We start from the raw sequence: 18429 nt of genomic DNA on the forward strand, positions 1-18429 counted from the left end.
GCTGAATTAAATGCAAATTAATCCATTAGCAATAATTCAAGCCTTTTTAGTCCCTTTTACATAATTTTTAAAAATGCTTCTCGTGAACCCAAAAGGCTTCCATAGCCTTGACAACTCATGACTAGAGCCTAGGGAGATTACTGACGCCATAAACAAGAGTGTCAAATTGTTAAGTCAACAACAGGAGTCACTGTGTACTTACTTCTCATGTGGGATCTGTCCTTAATGTGTTGTCCAATGTGAAGTAATGCTATAACTAGTACTGAAACAGTATTTTTACACTTTGTATTTCTGTGTGGATGCAAACTGATGAAATCTTTACTTAATATATACTAAATCGATCTTCTGTATATAAAGATAATGGAAAATGAATCTTGATGTGAATGGAATGGGAGAGGGAGCGGGAGATGGGAGGGGTGTGAGTGGGAGGGAAGTTATGGGGGGGAAGAGCCATTGTAATACATAAACTGTACTTTGGAAATTTATATTTACTAAATAAAAAAAATAAAAAATAATTAAAAAAATGCTTCTCAGCTATTAATACTAAGAAATACTGAAAAATAATGAAATAACAGATTTTCATGTTAAGTTGCTCTGTTAGAGGTGGCATTAATCCATGTCTAACCACTTGTAGACACGTTCATTTTCAGTGTGTCAACTTGCTGATTATGGACAACTGGAAGCATCTAGAAGGAGAGGGGCCTTTTGCTTTCTTATCTAGGTTCTGCAGAACTGCAATGATCTAGCACACGTCACATCTTTCCTATCTGATTAGTGGTATTTTATGTTCAAAAGAAAAATAAAATCTCTGGCAAATTACTCTCCAAAAATGAAATACAATCATCAGCTTGACAGTGACCTAGTGCCCTACGATTGGTGTTGGACAGCATGTGCTAACCTAGTTTAGTTTCTGTTATCACCATGTCCCATTGCAGTACACGTTTTGTGATCAGAAAGGAAAGTCTTACCAAGTTTTGCTGGAGTTTTCAGGCCTTGTATTAGAGATTAATTCAAGCAGAATAACACCGGACATGGAAGTAGGGAGGGGTATTTTCTTTTCAATAACCTTGTTTTGTTTTTCTCCTTTGTGTAAGCAGCAATGAAACCTTATAGTCTGGATATCTTTGAAGACCAATTATACTGGGTATCTAAGGAGAAGGGAGAAGTGTGGAAACAAGATAAATTTGGGCAAGGAGAGAAAGAGAAAATGCTGGTCGTGAACCCCTGGCTTACTCAAATTAGAATATTTCATCAACTCAGATATAACAAGTCAGGTAGGTAGTCACCAACTTTGGGGTAAGATGTTTCTGATTATCTGGAAAGCTTACTTCAAAATAATGGCTATATTGTTGGAAAGTGGCATTATAATAGGCTAATTTCTTAGTGCATAAAAGGGGTGTGTGTGTGTGTGTGGTTTAACAATTTTGACCAAAGAAAGATAAAATTGGAGGTTGAATGACATTATACAAGCCATCAGCAGATGAAAAGCAAAAGCATTTCCTGCCTCATTGTTGTCTGAAGTTGAGGAAATACATTTCTGAGCCACAGAGTCCAGCAGGCAACGTGCCCCTGCCAAGTGCTGAGTTAACAGGTCACAGAATGGTTTCATGGGCATCAGATATCTTACTCATTACTCATATTACCTGAGATATGTGGACCTGAGTTCAAAACTGCCAGTCATAGACATTTCTGCTTCCTCCCCTCTTCTCATGTCCTTCGATCTGGGTTCTGCTTCATCTGGCTGCCTATGTTCTAATTGCCCATGTTCTAACAGTGTTTGGAGCAAAATGCAAGGGAAGGGCAGTTTTTGACATGAGGCAAGGAAACACTCTTTACCAAGTTCTATATGTTGGGTCTCTCTTTAATATTCACTCATATGTTTGTTACTTCAATTAATCTTCTCCAAAACCTTATAAAGAGATTTTATTCTCATCTCAGATAAGGAAATGGAGATTAAGAAAGATTTAATATCTTGAGTGCTTAAGTGGCACAGCTAATGTATGAGTTTTATGCTCAGAAATGATTTTTAAGGATTTATTTGTTTATTTGAAAGTCAGAGTTACACAAAGAGAGGAGAGGCAGAGAGAGAGAGAGAGAGAGAGAGGTCTTCCATCCGATGGTTCACTCCCCAGATGGCTGCAACGGTCAGAGCTGCACCCATCCAAAGCCAGGAGCCAGGAGCTTCTTCCTGGTCTCTACTGCTTCTTCCATCTTCTACTGCTTTCCCAGGCCATAGCAGAGAGCTGGATTGGAAGTGGAGCAGCCGGGTCTCGAACCGGCGCCCATATGGGATGCCAGCGCTTCAGTTCAGGGCATTAACCTGCTGCACCACAGCGCCGGCCCCAGAAATGATTCTGAAGTTTAAGTTTGTCCAACCCAAGCTCAGCGTCTTTCTTTTCTGGTTCAATAGTCAACATGCTGAGTTCCAGGTTGAACTGCCTTCCCATTCCTCTATTGGGAATCAAGGGTAGAGCCCGAGGTCCTCTTAAGTCCACTGATACTCTGAGACCCCAAGACAGCCGAGGCAGATTGCAGCTCAGAGCTGAGAAGCCCGGATTAGAGGAGTGGCGAATGTCTTTGCCGAGGAGTAGCTCCTCTGTGGCCGGCAGTGTTTGCCCCTGCTCAGCCCCTCTACACAGCATTCCAGATCCTACCAACACAGCAGCGCTGTGTTCTGCAGCTCCCAGCCCCAGGTGGGGCCCCCGCCAGCCGCCAGCCGCCAGCCTCCATGGAGAAGGCAGAGAAAAGTCTGGAGGCTTCTGAAAAGAAAAGCATCTCAGCCCGTGGTTGCTGTGGGCCCCCTCTGGAAAGTGCTGGTGAGATGCAGCCCAGAGCCCCAGCCCAGGCTGCTGGCTCTCATATTTCAGCATGCATCTGAGGCATCCGGGGAGCTTATTGAATATGGGTTGGTGGGCCCTCCTGTGGTGTTCATGTAACATGCCCGATGTGGCCTAGGAATATGCATTTCTAACAAGTCGCCAGATGCTGCTGTGGGTTCCGGGATCATCTTTGAGAAGCACGGCCCCCGTCCCTTGCTCCTCACAGTGTGGGCTGTGGAACAGAAGCCTCGGCATCCTATAGGAGCTGATTAGTAAGGCGGATTCTTGGGCCCCACCCCGGATCCTCTGAATGTAAATCTGAATTTTTAGCAAGACTCCCCAGGTGATTTGTACCACATCAAAGTTTAAAAAGCTCTGCTCTAGAGAGCTGACAAGATGCTAATGAGGCAGCATTTGAATGACTCGCTTGGAAGATTTCTTATAATTTTATAGCCATGCCTCGGCTATGACTACATTTTGGATAATGGAGAATCAGGATTACAGAAGGTTAACCCAAGAAGGAATTTAGAGATCGTCTAATGCAGTGTAATCCTTGGATAAATCGTAATGTGTGCTAAGGTAGACTTCAGAAGGTTCTGAAATTACCTGAGGTACTTTTATTAATAATGCTTGAGCTCCACCCCAGAATTTTTTTTAAATGACTTGTCTTTTAATTCCATTTTCTATGAACTTTTTTTCAAAAAAAGATTTGTTTATTTATTTGAAAGGCAGAGTTACAGAGAGAGGCAGAGAGAGAGAGAGAGAGAGAGAGAGAGAGAGAGAGAAAGAGGTCTTCTATTTCTATCTGCCGGTTCACTCCCCCAAATGGCCACAATGGCAGGAGCTGGGCCAATCCAAAGCCAGGAGCCTGGAGCTTCTTCCAGGTCTCCCACATGGATGCAGGGGCCTAAGGACTTGGGCCATCTTTCACTGCTTTCCCAGGTGCATTAGCAGGGAGCTGGAGTGGAAGCAGAGCAGCTGTTTCGAACTGGTGTCCACATGGGGTGCTGGCACTGTAGGAGGTAGCTTTACCCACTATGCCACAGCGCTGGCCCCACCTCACAGGAATTTAAACCTGAGCTTCTGTGAATAGCTTCCAGGTGATTCTGATGAATCATAGCTTTAAATTCCATTTTTTAAAAAAATATTTATTTATTTCTTTATTTGGAAATCAGAGTTACACAGAGAGAGAAGGAGAGGCAGAGGCAGAGAGAGAGGTCTTGCATCCACTGGTTCACTCCCCAATTGGCCCCAACGGCCGGAATTGCACTGATCCAAAGCCAGGAGCATGGAGCTTCCTCCAGGTCTCCCATGTGGGTGCAGAGGCCCAAGGACTTGGGTCATCTTCTACTGCTTTCCAGGCCTTAGCAGAGAGCAGGATCAGAAGTGGAGTTGCCAGGACTCAAACCAGCACCTGTATGGGATGCCAGCACTGCAGGCAGCAGCTTTACCCGTTACGCCACAGTGCCAGCTCCTTAAATTCCCTTTTCTTAGAAATAAGGAAATTGAAGCCCAAAAGAAAATTCTCCTCATAGAGATGGAGTGGAAATCATACCCAGTAATATGCTTTGAATAGACCATGTATTGTGATCTATCTAGATTTGGGGAATGACAAATCTTGATACAATACTGGGATCTTACTGGTCCTTTGAGCCATCTCAAGATGCTTAGTATTGATTGGGTTATTTTATGGTTGGGCAATGAACCAGCTAGTTACTTTCTGAACCTTCCAGGGGATAGAGGAAATGCATGGCACCAATAGGAAATGTGAGTTACAGAACTGGGACAGAGGGCCCAGGGAGGGACTGTGTCCCTCTGCTGTGGGTGGCTGTGATGGGTGTGTATGTGCAGGTGATAACCAGGTAACATGTGGCCTGGAAGTGTTGGGGTGCTGCCGCTGGGGCTCAGCTGATGGTGCTTGATTGGGCTATTCATTCTCTTGTCCTAACTGCTGCTTTCATGTGCTTTCCAGTGCCCAACCCTTGCAAACAAGTATGCAGCCACCTCTGCTTGCTGAGACCTGGAGGATACAGCTGTGCCTGTCCCCAAGGCTCCAACTTTTTAAAGGGGAGCACCACTGAGTGTGACGCAGGTAGGGGCACTGCCTGGGCAGCCAAGGTTGCCTTCAGGGACCTGAAGAATCCCTGTGTGCTGGGTCCTTTCAGTGTAGAGTGGGGATGGCTAAAAGGAGGGACAAGAGATACGGGGAGCATAAACAGAACTGAGTAGAATGTAAGGGGCCAAACAGAACTTGCTATCCCATGATTCTTGAAATTTATTTGCTAAGATCTGCAGTGATAAAGATGCAGTATCCCTAAGTCTGTGGCTGTGTTGTTGTATAAAGACATTTCAAAGAGTGAGTTTTCTGTGAGACCTCCCCTTCCTTCCCTCACTCTGCACTGGGCTCCTGGCACCCCAGAGTCCGCTCAGCCATTCTAGAGTTTTTCAAGGTGGAGAACTATGTTCCCGAGGTGGGAGGGGTGAGCCAGGCTTGAGGATGTTCACTGTTTTTCTCATCTGCTCACTTCAAAGTCGAGACAACCAAAAAAAAGGGCTATGTTTTGCAAAGCATTTTATGTGGCTGCAAGATAAATGCTGGAATAAGGAAGTCAGTTTCATTCTCATCCCCAATTCTGTGGGTGATCCATTCTTGGCAGAACCTTTTTATCAATGACTCTTTTAAATTAAAGAATTAGTATGTCATGAGGAATAACTACGTGCCTCTAAATAGTACCCTTTGCTTTATAAGTACACTTTTAAGAAAATCCTGTAATTCATTAGTTGCCCATTTGATGGCTAAGCATCCTTGGGGCCTTCCCCAAATTTTAGATGATGGGAAAATGAAGGGGCTTAACCACCTTCTCCCACCAGGGGGGGCATGATGGTAAACAAGGAACCAGCCTCTGACTCACCCCAACCAGACTGCAAAGTGGGCAAGTTTAAAGAATGAACTCAAGATGAAAAAAAATGACTTCCCGTCTCATTTCTTCCCTCCCCGCTGCACTCATTCCACTGCTACTGGGGAAATATTGCCTGTATTCCAATATTCTCAGCAATATTCCGAACAGGATGATAGTTCAAGCTTTTGAGACATGTTCTGTGTTATAAATGAAGCTTTCTGACTTACTGCATTTTCATATTGTAGCAGAGTTGCTGTTTAAGTTGTTACCACCCTTTAATTTTTTCCAAGTGATTTTTTAAAATACTTTCATCAAAGTAAACACATTAATGATGGTAGCCATTCATGGTTTGGTATGTTAATCAATTAGTTCTGTTAGTATTTATTGAATGCCTACTATGTGCTAGGCAATGTTTTAAGTGCTGAAGATATTGGAAGTGAACAAAATAGACTACCCTCTGCTCTCCTTAGCTTATGTTTAATAGGATAATAAATAGAGAAACCAATAAATATATAATAGGTAAGGTGGTGAAGAAGACTAATAATGCAGGGTAAGAGGAATGAATATAAGGTGAGTGGGGTTGCTTTTTCAGGTGGAGTGTTCAGGGAAGGCTTCTCTGATACAGCAAATTTTGTGTAGAGGCACAAATCGAAAGACTGAGCCAAGAAGCTGTCCCAATTCCATAAACAAAATCTTCCAAGTATAGCACTGTGAAGCACTAATGGCCATGAGGCACATCCAGGGAGCAGGTGGGGCCGGAGCTGGGAGCAGAGACCCAGTGTAACGGCAACTTGGGAGGGAAGAAATTGAGGATCTCTCTGGCTGTCTATCTAGTGTCTGTGTGTCTGTCTGTTGATTGATTGCTGATGCTTTAGACTCCTTAGCTGAAGGTTCAAGATGTGCCTAAATTAAATTGTTGACCTCAACTGGGTTCATGAGGGGAGAATTCTGAAAACTCAAATGAAAACCTGAATGCCTTAAGATATTCTTTACCACAAGGTTCTTTTAACTATTCATCCCTGCTCTGGAGTCTAGCACCGCTTCACTGTTTAAGGGGAGATGCTATAAACTGCCTCTTTCTTTCCACTAAATGTACATGACCCCCAAGACCTTCTTATTGGGAGGGAAATTTGTCTGACTCTGGGGGAAGGTGATGTGTTGACAGGGAGACTACTGATCTGGCGTGCCCCTGTAGCCACTGCAGCCCTGGGCAGGTTTGCATGGTGTGGGTGCTCTGCTGAGTGCGGCCGACTAACACATGCATGGCTTTCCCTTTCTGCAGCCATCGAACTTCCCATCACCATGCCCCCCCCATGCAGGTGTATGTACGGAGGAAGTTGCTATTTTGATGAGAATGATCTGCCCAAATGCAAGTAAGTCTGAATGTTGAGGTCGAGCTGTAGGCTTTGCCTCTTCTGCGGGAATTGGAGACCTGAAAGTAGCCAAGAAAACAAGTGTAGGAACCTGGCTGGTTCACTAATTTCACATTTTAACCAGCTTGCCCCTTGGGGAAGGCAGCAGTAAACTAGTGCAGTGCGCATAAGAATCTCCTGGGGATGTGGTTAAAATGCCCAGTCATAGGGATCTCCTGGAGCATGTTTTGGGGGTAGGGAGTTAGAGAAATGGCAGGAGCATCATCCGACTCCCCTGAGCTCGTTGAGGCCAGTGGGACTGTGGGAGAACAGCCGTCCACAGAGCTGCTTTTAGGGGGAGGCCTCCACGATGAGCAAAGCCTGGGCTGAAGATTTGGCGAACAGACAACTGAGAAGGCTCTGACACGGGGCGAGATAAACAGGTGCCTTTGCAAAGTGTTTAATGAAAGCAGTTCAAAGGAAGGAACACAAACGTGGTTTCCATTTTTCACTCTCCGTAAGAAAGAATTCCATAAATTAGAGAAGGCATCAGTAGGTTGCTTTGGTGGGACTGGCCCTGTCAAGCCATTGCTCCTCCACTAGAGTGAGTTTCTCAGCCAGGCCACTGTTGATCCTTCTTGTCATCTCTTGACAAAACAGAGGTTGTGTAGGATGCGTTGCATGTCTAATTTTTTTTTTAATTTCTTTTTATTTATTTGAAAGACAGAGTTAGAGAGAGAGGTCTTCCTTCTGCTGGTTCTCCCCAAATGGCCGCAATGGCTGGAGATGAGCCTATCTGAAGCCAGGAGCCAGGAGCTTCTTCCGGGTCTCCCATGCAGGCACAGGGACCCAAGGACTTGGGCCATCTTCTGCTGCTATCCCAGGCCATAGCAGAGAGCTGGCTCGGAAGAGAAGAAGCTGGGACTAGAACTGGCGTCCATATGGGATGCCAGTGCTTTGGGCCAGGGCTTTAACCCGCTGCCCCACAGCACTGGCCCCAACTTGTCTAATTGTAAAGTCCTTGACCGAAGCACTCTCGCATCTCTGGCTTTGCTTATGAAACTGCAGCAGAGCCCAACAAGGCAGCAGGCTAGTGAATGGTTCTCCTTTTACTTTCAGATGTGCCAGTGGCTACACCGGACAGTATTGCGAAATAGGGTTTTCCAAGGGCATCCCTCCAGCAACAAGTAAGTTTTAAGACTATCAGCAACCTGGAAGTACCCATGGTACTTTCCATTTTGTTTTTATTTGATGACAATGTGTAGGAAGAGAACTGTTTTTTTCTTAGCATCATATAATTTCCACCAATGTATTCCAATGCTGGACTACACAGTGATTTAGAGTCAGTATTGATTCAAAATGTGGCTCTGCCACCTTCTAAGTATGTAATAATAGCACACAGCTTGGTTGCCCCCCACCCTCAGGAGAATGCTGTTATTTGTTGATTTATCCGATTTGGCCCAGTCTTGGCAGAATGAAGGCTTGTAGCCTTGTTGGCTCTTTCCCCGCTCACTGCTTCTGTGTCTTCCATAGCGGCCATGGCTGTGTTGCTGACAATTCTCTTGATCGTCATCGTTGGAGCCCTGGCAACTGTAGGATTTTTCCACTATAGGAAGACCGGCTCTCTTCTGCCAGCTCTGCCCAAGCTGCCAAGGTTGGTTACAGCATGTAGGATAGTAAGTCTAGAAGCCTGTGTGATGTGATCAGGTGAATAACCTGATTTTTTTAATTTTTATTTTTAAGTTAAAAGTAGAGCAGGCAGTTCCTGTCTTCTGCAGGAACAAAGATTAGGAAGGGTCGAAAGCTTTCATTCCAAATCACAGTTTCTTCATCAACGGCTTTGCTGAGGCCTGAGGGACAAGTCATGTTTTGCAGTCCTAATGGCTGTGCCTGCTGCTGCCTGCTCAGGTCAGGCTAGAGAGCTCAGCCGGCTGTGTGATGGCTGGCGGCATTCCTGCAGGCCCCCATCTCCTACATCCAGGGATGTGCTTTAACGTTTCCAGGAAGCTGAGGGAACTCAGCCTCGCATTTGACTCAGAGTGGGAACTGAGCATTGCATTTCAGCAAGGTACAGCCGCGTGGAGGAAAGATCTGCATTTCAGTAAGATACAACAGGCTGAACAAAAAATAAGACACTGTTTCCGTGGCTTTCTTCCAGCTTAAGCAGTCTTGTCAAACCTTCTGAAAATGGAAATGGGGTGACCTTCAGGTCAGGGGCAGATGACAACATGGAAATTGGTGTATCTGGTTTTGGTCCTGAGTCTGCTATTGACGGATCAGTGTCACTGGTGAGTGGGGTTTAAGATGGTTATTTCAAAGTTGTCATTTTTTACTATTTTATAGAAGAAATATTTCTTATCAAGAATGAAATTAACCTGGGGAATGTTGAAATACCTTGATACACCATATAACTGTCAGAGTAAAGTCTGTGCTGCATAGATCAAATTGGGAAACCTGAGATTTATTGCAGAAATAGGTCTAAAAGTATTGGTAGCATTAGTAATAAAGTTAAAACTCATCCCTACTTCCCTGGCCCTAAGCCACACTGCTGCATTAGAATCATAAACAGTCTTAAATATTAAACTTTCATTTTTTAGTGGTGTAGAGGGAGATACAATATTTTGTTTTTATTTGATGACAATGTGTAGGAAGAAAACTGTTTTTTTCTTAGCATGATATAATTTCCACCAGTGTATTCCAATGCTGGACTATACAGTGATTTAGAGTCAGTATTGATTCAAAATGTGGCTCTGCCACCTTCTAAGTGTGTAATAATAGCACACAGCTTGGTTGCCCCCACACTCACTGTCTCCATCTGTAAGATGGGTACAGTAATCCTCTGTGTGAGGCCCACATGGGTTATTTTGTGAGGGGATCAACAAGTCTCTGTAATCATTATAGGGAAGCTACTTTGAGTATTTTGTTCTTCCCCCAAATCTGTCATTGTTAGCTGTGCCTGCAAGTTCAGTGTCATGCATTCTTTCTCCTCTCCCCCTCTCCTATTCTTTTCCTTCTTGCCCTTCTTCCGACATTACCCTCTTCTCTTTTGTCCAGACCCACTCCCCAAGTTATTTGCATTATAGGACCGTAGAGAGTTTGGATATAGGAAACGAGTTTCTGTTTTCTTGTTCTAATGACCTAGTGCCTTTATGTTACCTTAGAGATGTGTCATGTGGGGCCCCTGTGTCTCTGCTGGTGTGTGTGTGTTGCGATGGGAGTGTTTGTGCTTGTGTGACGATCTCTAAGCTTTCATCTTTGGGGAAACTTTGTCACAGCACCCAGAAAACTTCCAGGGGTGAGGAAGGCACCTCCCTGTGTGTGTGCGAACTGGATCCATACAGTGTGATCTCTCGATCTTTCTCTCTCTTCCCCTCCCCCACCAGAGTGACCACTTTGCCATGGAGCTGGGGAAACAGCCTGTAATATTTGAAAACCCCATGTACGTGACCAGAGACTGTGCCGTGAAAGTGGTTCTGCCTGCCGAGGTGAGACGGCACACAGCTCTTTGTTTCCGTGGTCGCTGCTGCTGGGTCTTACTCTCCCCAGCGTGTCTGCGGCGGAGTCTCCGAACCTCTCCAAGTGGGGAGTGCTCCATGCCTCAGCCCCGCCGCCTGCAGGGCTGACCTGACCACTTGACCTGAAAACAGCGGGAATCCTGTTTTTCTGCTCAGTTGTTGAGGCTTGAAGCCTCGCTGGGGCTGATCATTCTGCATCATTCTGAGTCTCATTCTGAGTGGCAGGTGTGTGAGTCCCTTCAGACGTCTGGTAGACTCAGTGCCAGCATCCCATATGGGCGCGAGTCCTGGCTGCTCCTCCTCCGATCCAGCTCTCTGCTGTGGCCTGGGAAAGCAGTAAAAGACGGCCCAAGTCCTTGGGCCCCTGCACCCACGTGGGAGACCCAGAAGAAGCTCCTGGCTTCAGATCTGTGCAGTTCTGGACTTTGTGGCCATTTGGGGAGTGAACCAGCAGATGGAAGATCTCTTTCTCTCTCTCTCTCTCTTTTTCTGCCTCTGCCTCTCTGTAAATCTGCCTTTTAATTAAATAAATAAATCTTTTAAAAAACTCATTTGTCTGAAAGAGAGAGATTGATTGATTCAATCTTCAACCACGCTGTTTCACTCCCTAAAGGCATGTAACGGCCCAGGCTGAGCAAGACCAAAGCTGGGAGTCTGAACCTCCATCTGGGTCTTCTACCTCATTGGCAGGGACTTAACTACTTGAGCTATTGTCTGCAGCCTCCCAGGGTGTGCATTAGCAGGGAGCTAAAAATGGAAGCAGAGCTGGAATTCAAACCCAGGCACTCCCATTTGGAATGTGGGTGTCCTAAATGTATCTTAACTGCTGGGACAAACACCTGTCCCTACAAATAGCTTTCTTAGAAGCAGAAATATTTGAATCTTGAAAGTATTTTGCTAGCAGGTAGCAAAAATGTACTCACATGCTAAAACAGCTAGGCTGTTTCTTTTGGCTTTTTCACCTGAAATAAAATGAGGCCATGTATAGAAACACATCCAAACTTGAGAAAAAAGCAAACTGATGAATACAGAAGTATAGGAGAATGTGGGAGTTATCTGCCCTATAATTTATTAATTACTTATTCATGGAAATTTGGATTTAAGAGGGAACTGTGGAATTCCATGCATGTTACAGAAAAATGTGTAGAAAAGTATTAATTCTATTATGCCTATGGCTTCAGAAATTCAATGTCTTTTACGTAGTCCGCTGAGATTTCAGAGTTTTGCTCTTAACATCCAAAGATGGGATTCTCAGTTCACCATTATGTTTGGGGAATTATTCATGGCATTCTTCTAGTAATTGGCTGCTGATAGACATCCAGAGTATCATTTGTTCAAAAATATGGTGATTGGTGGGTGTAAGGAGGCATAGAAAATACAACAGAAATTGTTAGTATTAAGTGAGTGTGCTCAATGAGAGACGCATTTGCTTTCCAGGATTAAGGCATGAGATGACTTAGTGGCCAATGCCCAGGATGTTAGGGAGTGAGGAATTAGTTTAGTCCTGGGATGCGGGATCGGCTCAAAGAATAAAAACCATGTCCATCCGTGTTGGTGGAAAACAGACCCAAAGAGCTGATAGCAAACTGTAGCAGTGTACTTACTGCTGGATTCTTTCAAAACTGGATAAGGGCCTTCAATGTGTTCGCAGGCGGTGGTAGCTGGAAATGTGGATGCCAAGAACTATGAAAGTCCCACAAACCCCCCTGAGACAAGTCCAGGGACAACGCCAGTGTCTCCGGGTGCTGCTGGGATTCAGGTAACAATGTCTGACTCCAGAAATTTTGTGAGATTTGGAAAGAATGCTGAGATTGGTGGGTTGATATAAATCCTAGGTAAACTGGGTAGACCTCAGCAAGCTCACAGATCCCAAGATGCGTAGGCAGATAATAAAGATAATTTTTAAAAAGCATAGATTGAGAAATTTTCTAACAAATGGCGCTATATTCTAACACTGAGTTGTGAAGAATGCAGTTTTTCTGCTGTACTTGTCATGTGTTTTTTGGTGTGTGTTTTATAATTTTTAATTTTTAATTAGTCCTTAAAAGATTCAATGTGATTTGTGGATACAATTCTAAGAACATGACATTCCTTTCTCCCTCCCTCCCTCCTTCCCTTATCTCCCTCTTGCCTCTTTCCTCCCCCCCCCACCTTTTTTTAGTTTTTGAGATAGCATATTTTAAAATTAGTTTTTGAGATAACGTATTTTAAAATTGCATTACAGTAAAAAGGCTTAATACTTCACTGAATAAGAAGTTTAACAAGTAAAAAGCAAAAAGACCCTAGTTTAGTGGGAGTATAGACAATGGCTATAAATGATAATTGAATGGAAAAATGTGTGTCATGTGTCTACTCCCTTATATAAGGCACATTGTTTAAGGCATTGTTGCTGTTAGCTGTACTTACCACTAGATGGCACAGGTTTACACCCACGTCATCTATCCTATCTGTCCATCATTCACTTAATTGTCCAACCAATCATGCAACCAACCATTACTGCTCTCAATGTGCCAGGCACAGTGCTTGCTATTGAGAGTAAAAGAAAAAAATTATCACTTGGTGGAGTTTCTGTGGAATGACTTTAGGCCTTTTTCAATTTGTAGGGTCCATTTGTTATACAACTCAATGTTAATGGCTAATATGTTATTAGTTTTAATGGATAAATACATGCAGCCATCCGAGATCTAGCTATTTGATTTTGTACAAACCATTTTACCTCTGGACGATGGTGTTCCTCATTGAAGATACTATCAGCATATTGAATGAGACAATTATTTTTGCTACAAAATTGTCCTGTGCACTAAAAGGCATTTCAGTATTCCTGGTCCCTGTCCACTAAATTCCAGTGGCATCTTCCCCAAGCATACTCATGTACACACTCCTGGTTGAAAACAATGGGCTCTGGAATGTCTCAGTTCTAAAGTTCTCTGACTATTTTTGGTCAGTAATGTAAACAAAAGCCTAAGGGTATTTAGAAACTTTATCATTTTATAAAGCTTTATTCCTTAAGTTGCACAGTCCACAAGTGCAATTGGCACTGGCAAAGTTAACTTGGAAGTCTCATTAGATTTTTAGCCGTGAACCACTTCAGACATTGGCTCCTGTTCTGCTTGTTTGGGTCAAAATACAAATGTATTAGCTAAACTGATGCCAAGTGGAAGAGCTTATATCTAAGGTCTGTGTCTCCCTTTTAATAATCCTTTACTTCTTTCTTCTACACAAAATTTCCACTTGGTATTTTTCAAGGGAGCAAACTTTTTTTCTTCAAGCTACATTAATTTTTAAGATTTACTCATTTATTTGGAAGGCAGAGTGACAGAGGAAGAGATAGAGAGAGAGCTTTCATCTGCTGGTTCACTTCCCAAATGCCTGCAACAGGGGGATTAGGCCAGGCCAAAGCCAGAAACCAGGAGCTCCATCTGGGTCTCCCGTGTGGGTGGCAGTAGCTCATATCCTTGGGCTGTCATCTGCTGCCTCCCAGGTGCATCAGTAGGGAACTGGGTCAGAAGTGTGGAGTAAGTGGACTCCTGGCTTCGACCTGGCCTGGCCTCAGCTGTTGCAGGCATTTGGAGAGTGAACCACAGTTTGAAAAATCTCTCACTCTCACTCTCTTTCTTACTCTGCCTTTCAAATATAAATAAACCTTAAAGAAAAAAAAAAAAAAAGATCACCCTAGGTTGCCATTCATGTGCCCACGAGTATCACAGAATTATCTTTCATCAGTAAATAGGCCGAGGACTCAAAGTTAGGAACATGAACTCCTAAGACTGAGTTCCATGGTTCTCTAAATTCGCATTAATCTGCATGGAATCTCAAGGAGATATCAGCAAAAGCCCCCACACTGTTTCTCTTGTTAGGAGGCACTTCATTTCCAGGAGCAATTCCATACTGAAGCAATGACTTTGCAGAGTTCAGGGCTTCCCTGCTTAACTGGAAGATCCAGAGTCAGGGCTCTGGCTCCATGTCTTCATCTTCCCCTTGGAGGCACCATGGACAGAGCAGGTCCTTGTTTAAACGTGAGCTAGCGTGAATGGCCTCTTACACTTAGCCTATAGCCACGTGCTCGCTACTCCTTCACTTGTGGGTCCTGTACTTTCACAGAGTATAATACACTGCATACAATGTGTGGGTTCCCTGGTCTCCTGCCAGGTTCCTATCCTGCAGCCAGAGCTGTGGCCAGCATTGCTGGCAGCTTTGCAGCTAGGTGAGGGCTGCCAGCTGTCATGGAGGGTAGTTTGTGCTGTCCCTTGAGTGGTCATTCCCTGCCCTTTCGCCTACAGTGTAGCTCTTTGCTCCTGCTGTGCCTCAGCCTCTATCAAGTAGGGGTAATAAGAGCACCCACCTAAAGGGGTTGCTGAGAGGATTAGATCAGACACTTGCAAAACTCTTAGAATAATCCCTGACATGTAGTGAGCACTCAAGACTGTGCGCTGTTTTAACTCTTGTCATTATGATTACAGGAGGAAATGATGAAGGGAGAAAGGCCATTCCTGAACTGAACAAGAATCAAGACTTTGTTTTAGGAAACAAGAGTTAAACTCAGCCTTTTCTTTTTTTTTAACTTTTATTTAGTAAATATAAATTTCCAAAGTACAGATTACAATGGCTCCCCCCCATAACTTCCCTCCCACTCGCACTCCTCCCATCTCCCGCTCCCTCTCCCATTCCATTCACATAAGATTCATTTTCAATTATCTTTATATACAGAAGATCGATTCAGTGTATATTAAGTAAAGATTTCATCAGTTTGCATCCACACAGAAATACAAAGTGTAAAAATACTGTTTCAGTACTAGTTATAGCATTACTTCACATTGGACAACACATTAAGGACAGATCCCACATGAGGAGTAAGTACGCAGTGACTCCTATTGTTGACTTAACAATTTGACACTCTTGTTTATAGTGTCAGTAATCTCCCTAGGCTCTAGTCATGAGTTGCCAAGGCTATGGAAGCCTTTTGAGTTTGCCGACTTCAGTCTTATTCAGGCAAGGTCATAGTCAAAGTGGAAGTTCTCTCCTCCCTTCAGAGAAAGGTACCTCCTTCTTTGATGGCCCGTTTTTCTTTCTGTTCTCCAGTAGCCCCAGAAAGCTCTTAGGTGTCTTGGTCTTAATGCATTCCATCTGTATGGAAGTAGCCAGAGTGAGCTGCCTGTCAAAGCTTCTAGACTCAGTGGGTACAGATTTATAAACTGTGAACTTCAAATCAAGGATGTGTTTTGAGATCATTAGGTGAAAACCATGCAAAGTCTCAGTTATGGTTCCAGGGCCATAGAAAGAGGTGAACAGGTGATTTCCTCGGCCAGGTCCCACATTCCTAGGTCCCAAATGGTTTGGTCCTTTCAGTGAGAAGAAATTTTAAAACCTAGACAAGGAGAAAAGTAACCCACAAAAAATTCCTTTGCTGAAGTTTTTTTGGTTTGTTTTCCTCTTTCCTTTAGGTACCAAGATGGAATATCTTCAAACGAAAGCCGAAACAAACCACCAACTTTGAAAACCCAATCTATGCAGAGGTAATTTTTAGCTATTTTCCTTAGCACAGGCATTGTTCACTCTAGATCATTTGCTTGGCTAAAGTGGACGAGCATTCAGATTTTTCTGAGCCAGCTGGCCAAGATGAATCTTCGTACCAAATTGTTTCTGGTTGTGTTGAGGAAATAAATGGCCAATTTCTGCCTCATTGTGGTTTCAGATGGACAACGAGCAAAAGGAAGGGGATGCTGGGGCCCCACCTCCATCACCATCTCTCCCTGATAAAATTTCTCCAAAAAGAGACCCAACGCCCGGCTACACTGCAACAGAAGACACTTTTAAAGATACCGCAAACCTTGTGAAAGTTGTTAAAGAAGACTCTGAGGTATAGCCACGCCAGCTGTTTAGGGAATCATTAGAAACACATTTTTGCACATGTATTTTTTACAAACAGAAAAAATAAGTCCACATTCAGTACTTTATAAAAATATATTTTTCTCTGCCTACAGTTGGAAGTGTCTTGTGTGTCTTTTTTTTTTTACTTATGCCATTTCCTATTTTTACAAATAATTACCACGATGTACTATATGTATATCTTTGCACTGAAGCTATCTGAAGGCAATGCTATAAATATATTGTACATTTGTAAATTTTGGAAAGATTATCACATCATTGAATCTGCTAATAAAAATATCTGTTGAATTGGTTGGTGATTGTTAAAATAAATGATCCAGTGAGGAAAGGAATTGACTTGACGGCCTTTAGCTGTGCCTGGCAAAGAGGCATCACACATATTTCCTTTGGAAGTATCCAGGGAAGGAACCCAGACACTATTCTCTGGTCCATTCCTACACACCAGCACTTAATGAATGTTCAATATTACATTTCAACTTGACTAATGGGTGTCTTGCTAGAGGCCACGATGTGTTGTATAGACATTTGGGGTTGATGGTAGATGCCTCAGATAGCAGGTAGAAAAAGCAGTTCAACTCCACTCTCTGCATGTTTGTGTTGTCTGGCCAGAGCACTCTACTTGGCATGTGTCCTCTCGCTGTTGAGTCAACTTCTGTGTTTGTAACATCTCTGAAGAAATGCCATGTCATGAAGTACAGGTGTCCTAGAGCAAGGGCACCTTGCTATATTTAGTAGAATGTGTTTAGTAGAATGAGCTCTTTCCCCATGTGGACCATATAGCCACTCATGCCCTTGCCCGACAACTCAGGTGGTCACTTACTCCAGTAAGTGGGACTTGGTAGCTGAATTACTAAAACCAAATCTGTGTCTTCATAAAGTAAGGTGCAACACAAATACCAGTTAAGTGAAGCCTCAACTGGGTTTTTGTTTCTGTGTGTGAAATGAACATTTTAATGACTATTTATTTCCAAAGTTGAACACGAATAGAAAGGGAAGTCATTCTTATTGAGCCTTTTTTAGATCCTTTGCCTACATCTGTACATTTGTATCACAATGTACTGTACAGCCCTGCCCCTCTCTGGAATAGTCGGTAGTCTCCACAGCGGGATCCAGGCAGGAAAACACAGCTGCCATAGCACGTAGCTTTCCCGGCTCTCTGTGCTAGTCTTGCACATTTGTTAAACAATGAATGAGTGGTTGGATGGATGGATGAATGAAACATGTACTACTGATTATTTTATCCCTGAGTTCTCAAGATATTTTTTGCTGCTCATATTTTGAGTGCTGATTGTAATTACTTTGAAATGTACTTTGATTAGAAAAGCAACTGGAAATGATGCTGCTGAAAAATTTCTAATAAATGTGTATTTTATCAGATGTCTCCCGTGTGCTTCTTAAGCCCTCGTTGTGAGTCAGTTGCATTTGGCTATGTAGAAAGCTTGAGTGCTTTTTTTGTCACATCAGTTTTGTACTACTTATTCCTGGAAGCAAATCTAGACCATTTCTTTGAAAACGAATGAGTCTCTGTATTAATTTTTATTTTGGCCATGATATCCTGTAATAAGTGGTAGAAAAGCAATCAAACAGGTCTCCAGAAACCAACAGATGTCAGAGTCTGGCCCAGCCAGTGCCCAGTGGTCAGCAGTCTCTGTGTGCTCTCCCTGGCTAATGCAGACCAGAGAGGAAAGGGACATGTTCCTGTTCCTCCGATAACCAGTGTTCCTCTCATTAGAGTCATTTGTCAAGAACACAGTGTCCCAACTCATTACTTTCTGCACAGGGGCCAGGCCCTCCTAGCCTGTAAGCTGTTAATCTCTCTGAGCTTCAGCTGCTGCTTCTGCTGAGTTGGTTGTGTGAGTCGAATGTGAAAAATGTGTGTAGAGTGTAGCACAGTGCCTTGCATAAAGTAAGACATGATCGTTAGTGTGATGAAGTTTGAGGAAGAGAGCAGATGCTA

The 18429-nt window shown here is 43.5% G+C and overlaps 1 protein-coding gene across 6 annotated transcripts in view; it reads left to right on the forward strand.

The window, feature by feature from the left end:
- Positions 1-17849, forward strand: part of LRP2 (LDL receptor related protein 2) — a 302615-nt gene extending 284766 nt beyond the window's left edge. For all 6 annotated transcript variants that reach the window (XM_051849416.2, XM_051849415.2, XM_051849414.2 and 3 more), the window contains 10 exons: positions 1098-1274; positions 4792-4911; positions 7002-7092; positions 8191-8258; positions 8605-8725; positions 9230-9359; positions 10455-10556; positions 12238-12345; positions 16028-16099; positions 16279-17849. In XM_051849416.2, the coding sequence (XP_051705376.2) occupies positions 1098-1274; positions 4792-4911; positions 7002-7092; positions 8191-8258; positions 8605-8725; positions 9230-9359; positions 10455-10556; positions 12238-12345; positions 16028-16099; positions 16279-16449 (1160 nt within the window). In that variant the 3' untranslated portion in view covers positions 16450-17849. The remainder of the gene's footprint in view (positions 1-1097; positions 1275-4791; positions 4912-7001; positions 7093-8190; positions 8259-8604; positions 8726-9229; positions 9360-10454; positions 10557-12237; positions 12346-16027; positions 16100-16278) is intronic.
- The last annotated feature ends 580 nt before the right edge of the window (positions 17850-18429 follow it).

Source organism: Oryctolagus cuniculus, chromosome 3 (assembly GCF_964237555.1).
Source record: "Oryctolagus cuniculus chromosome 3, mOryCun1.1, whole genome shotgun sequence".
Lineage (NCBI taxonomy): Eukaryota > Metazoa > Chordata > Mammalia > Lagomorpha > Leporidae > Oryctolagus > Oryctolagus cuniculus.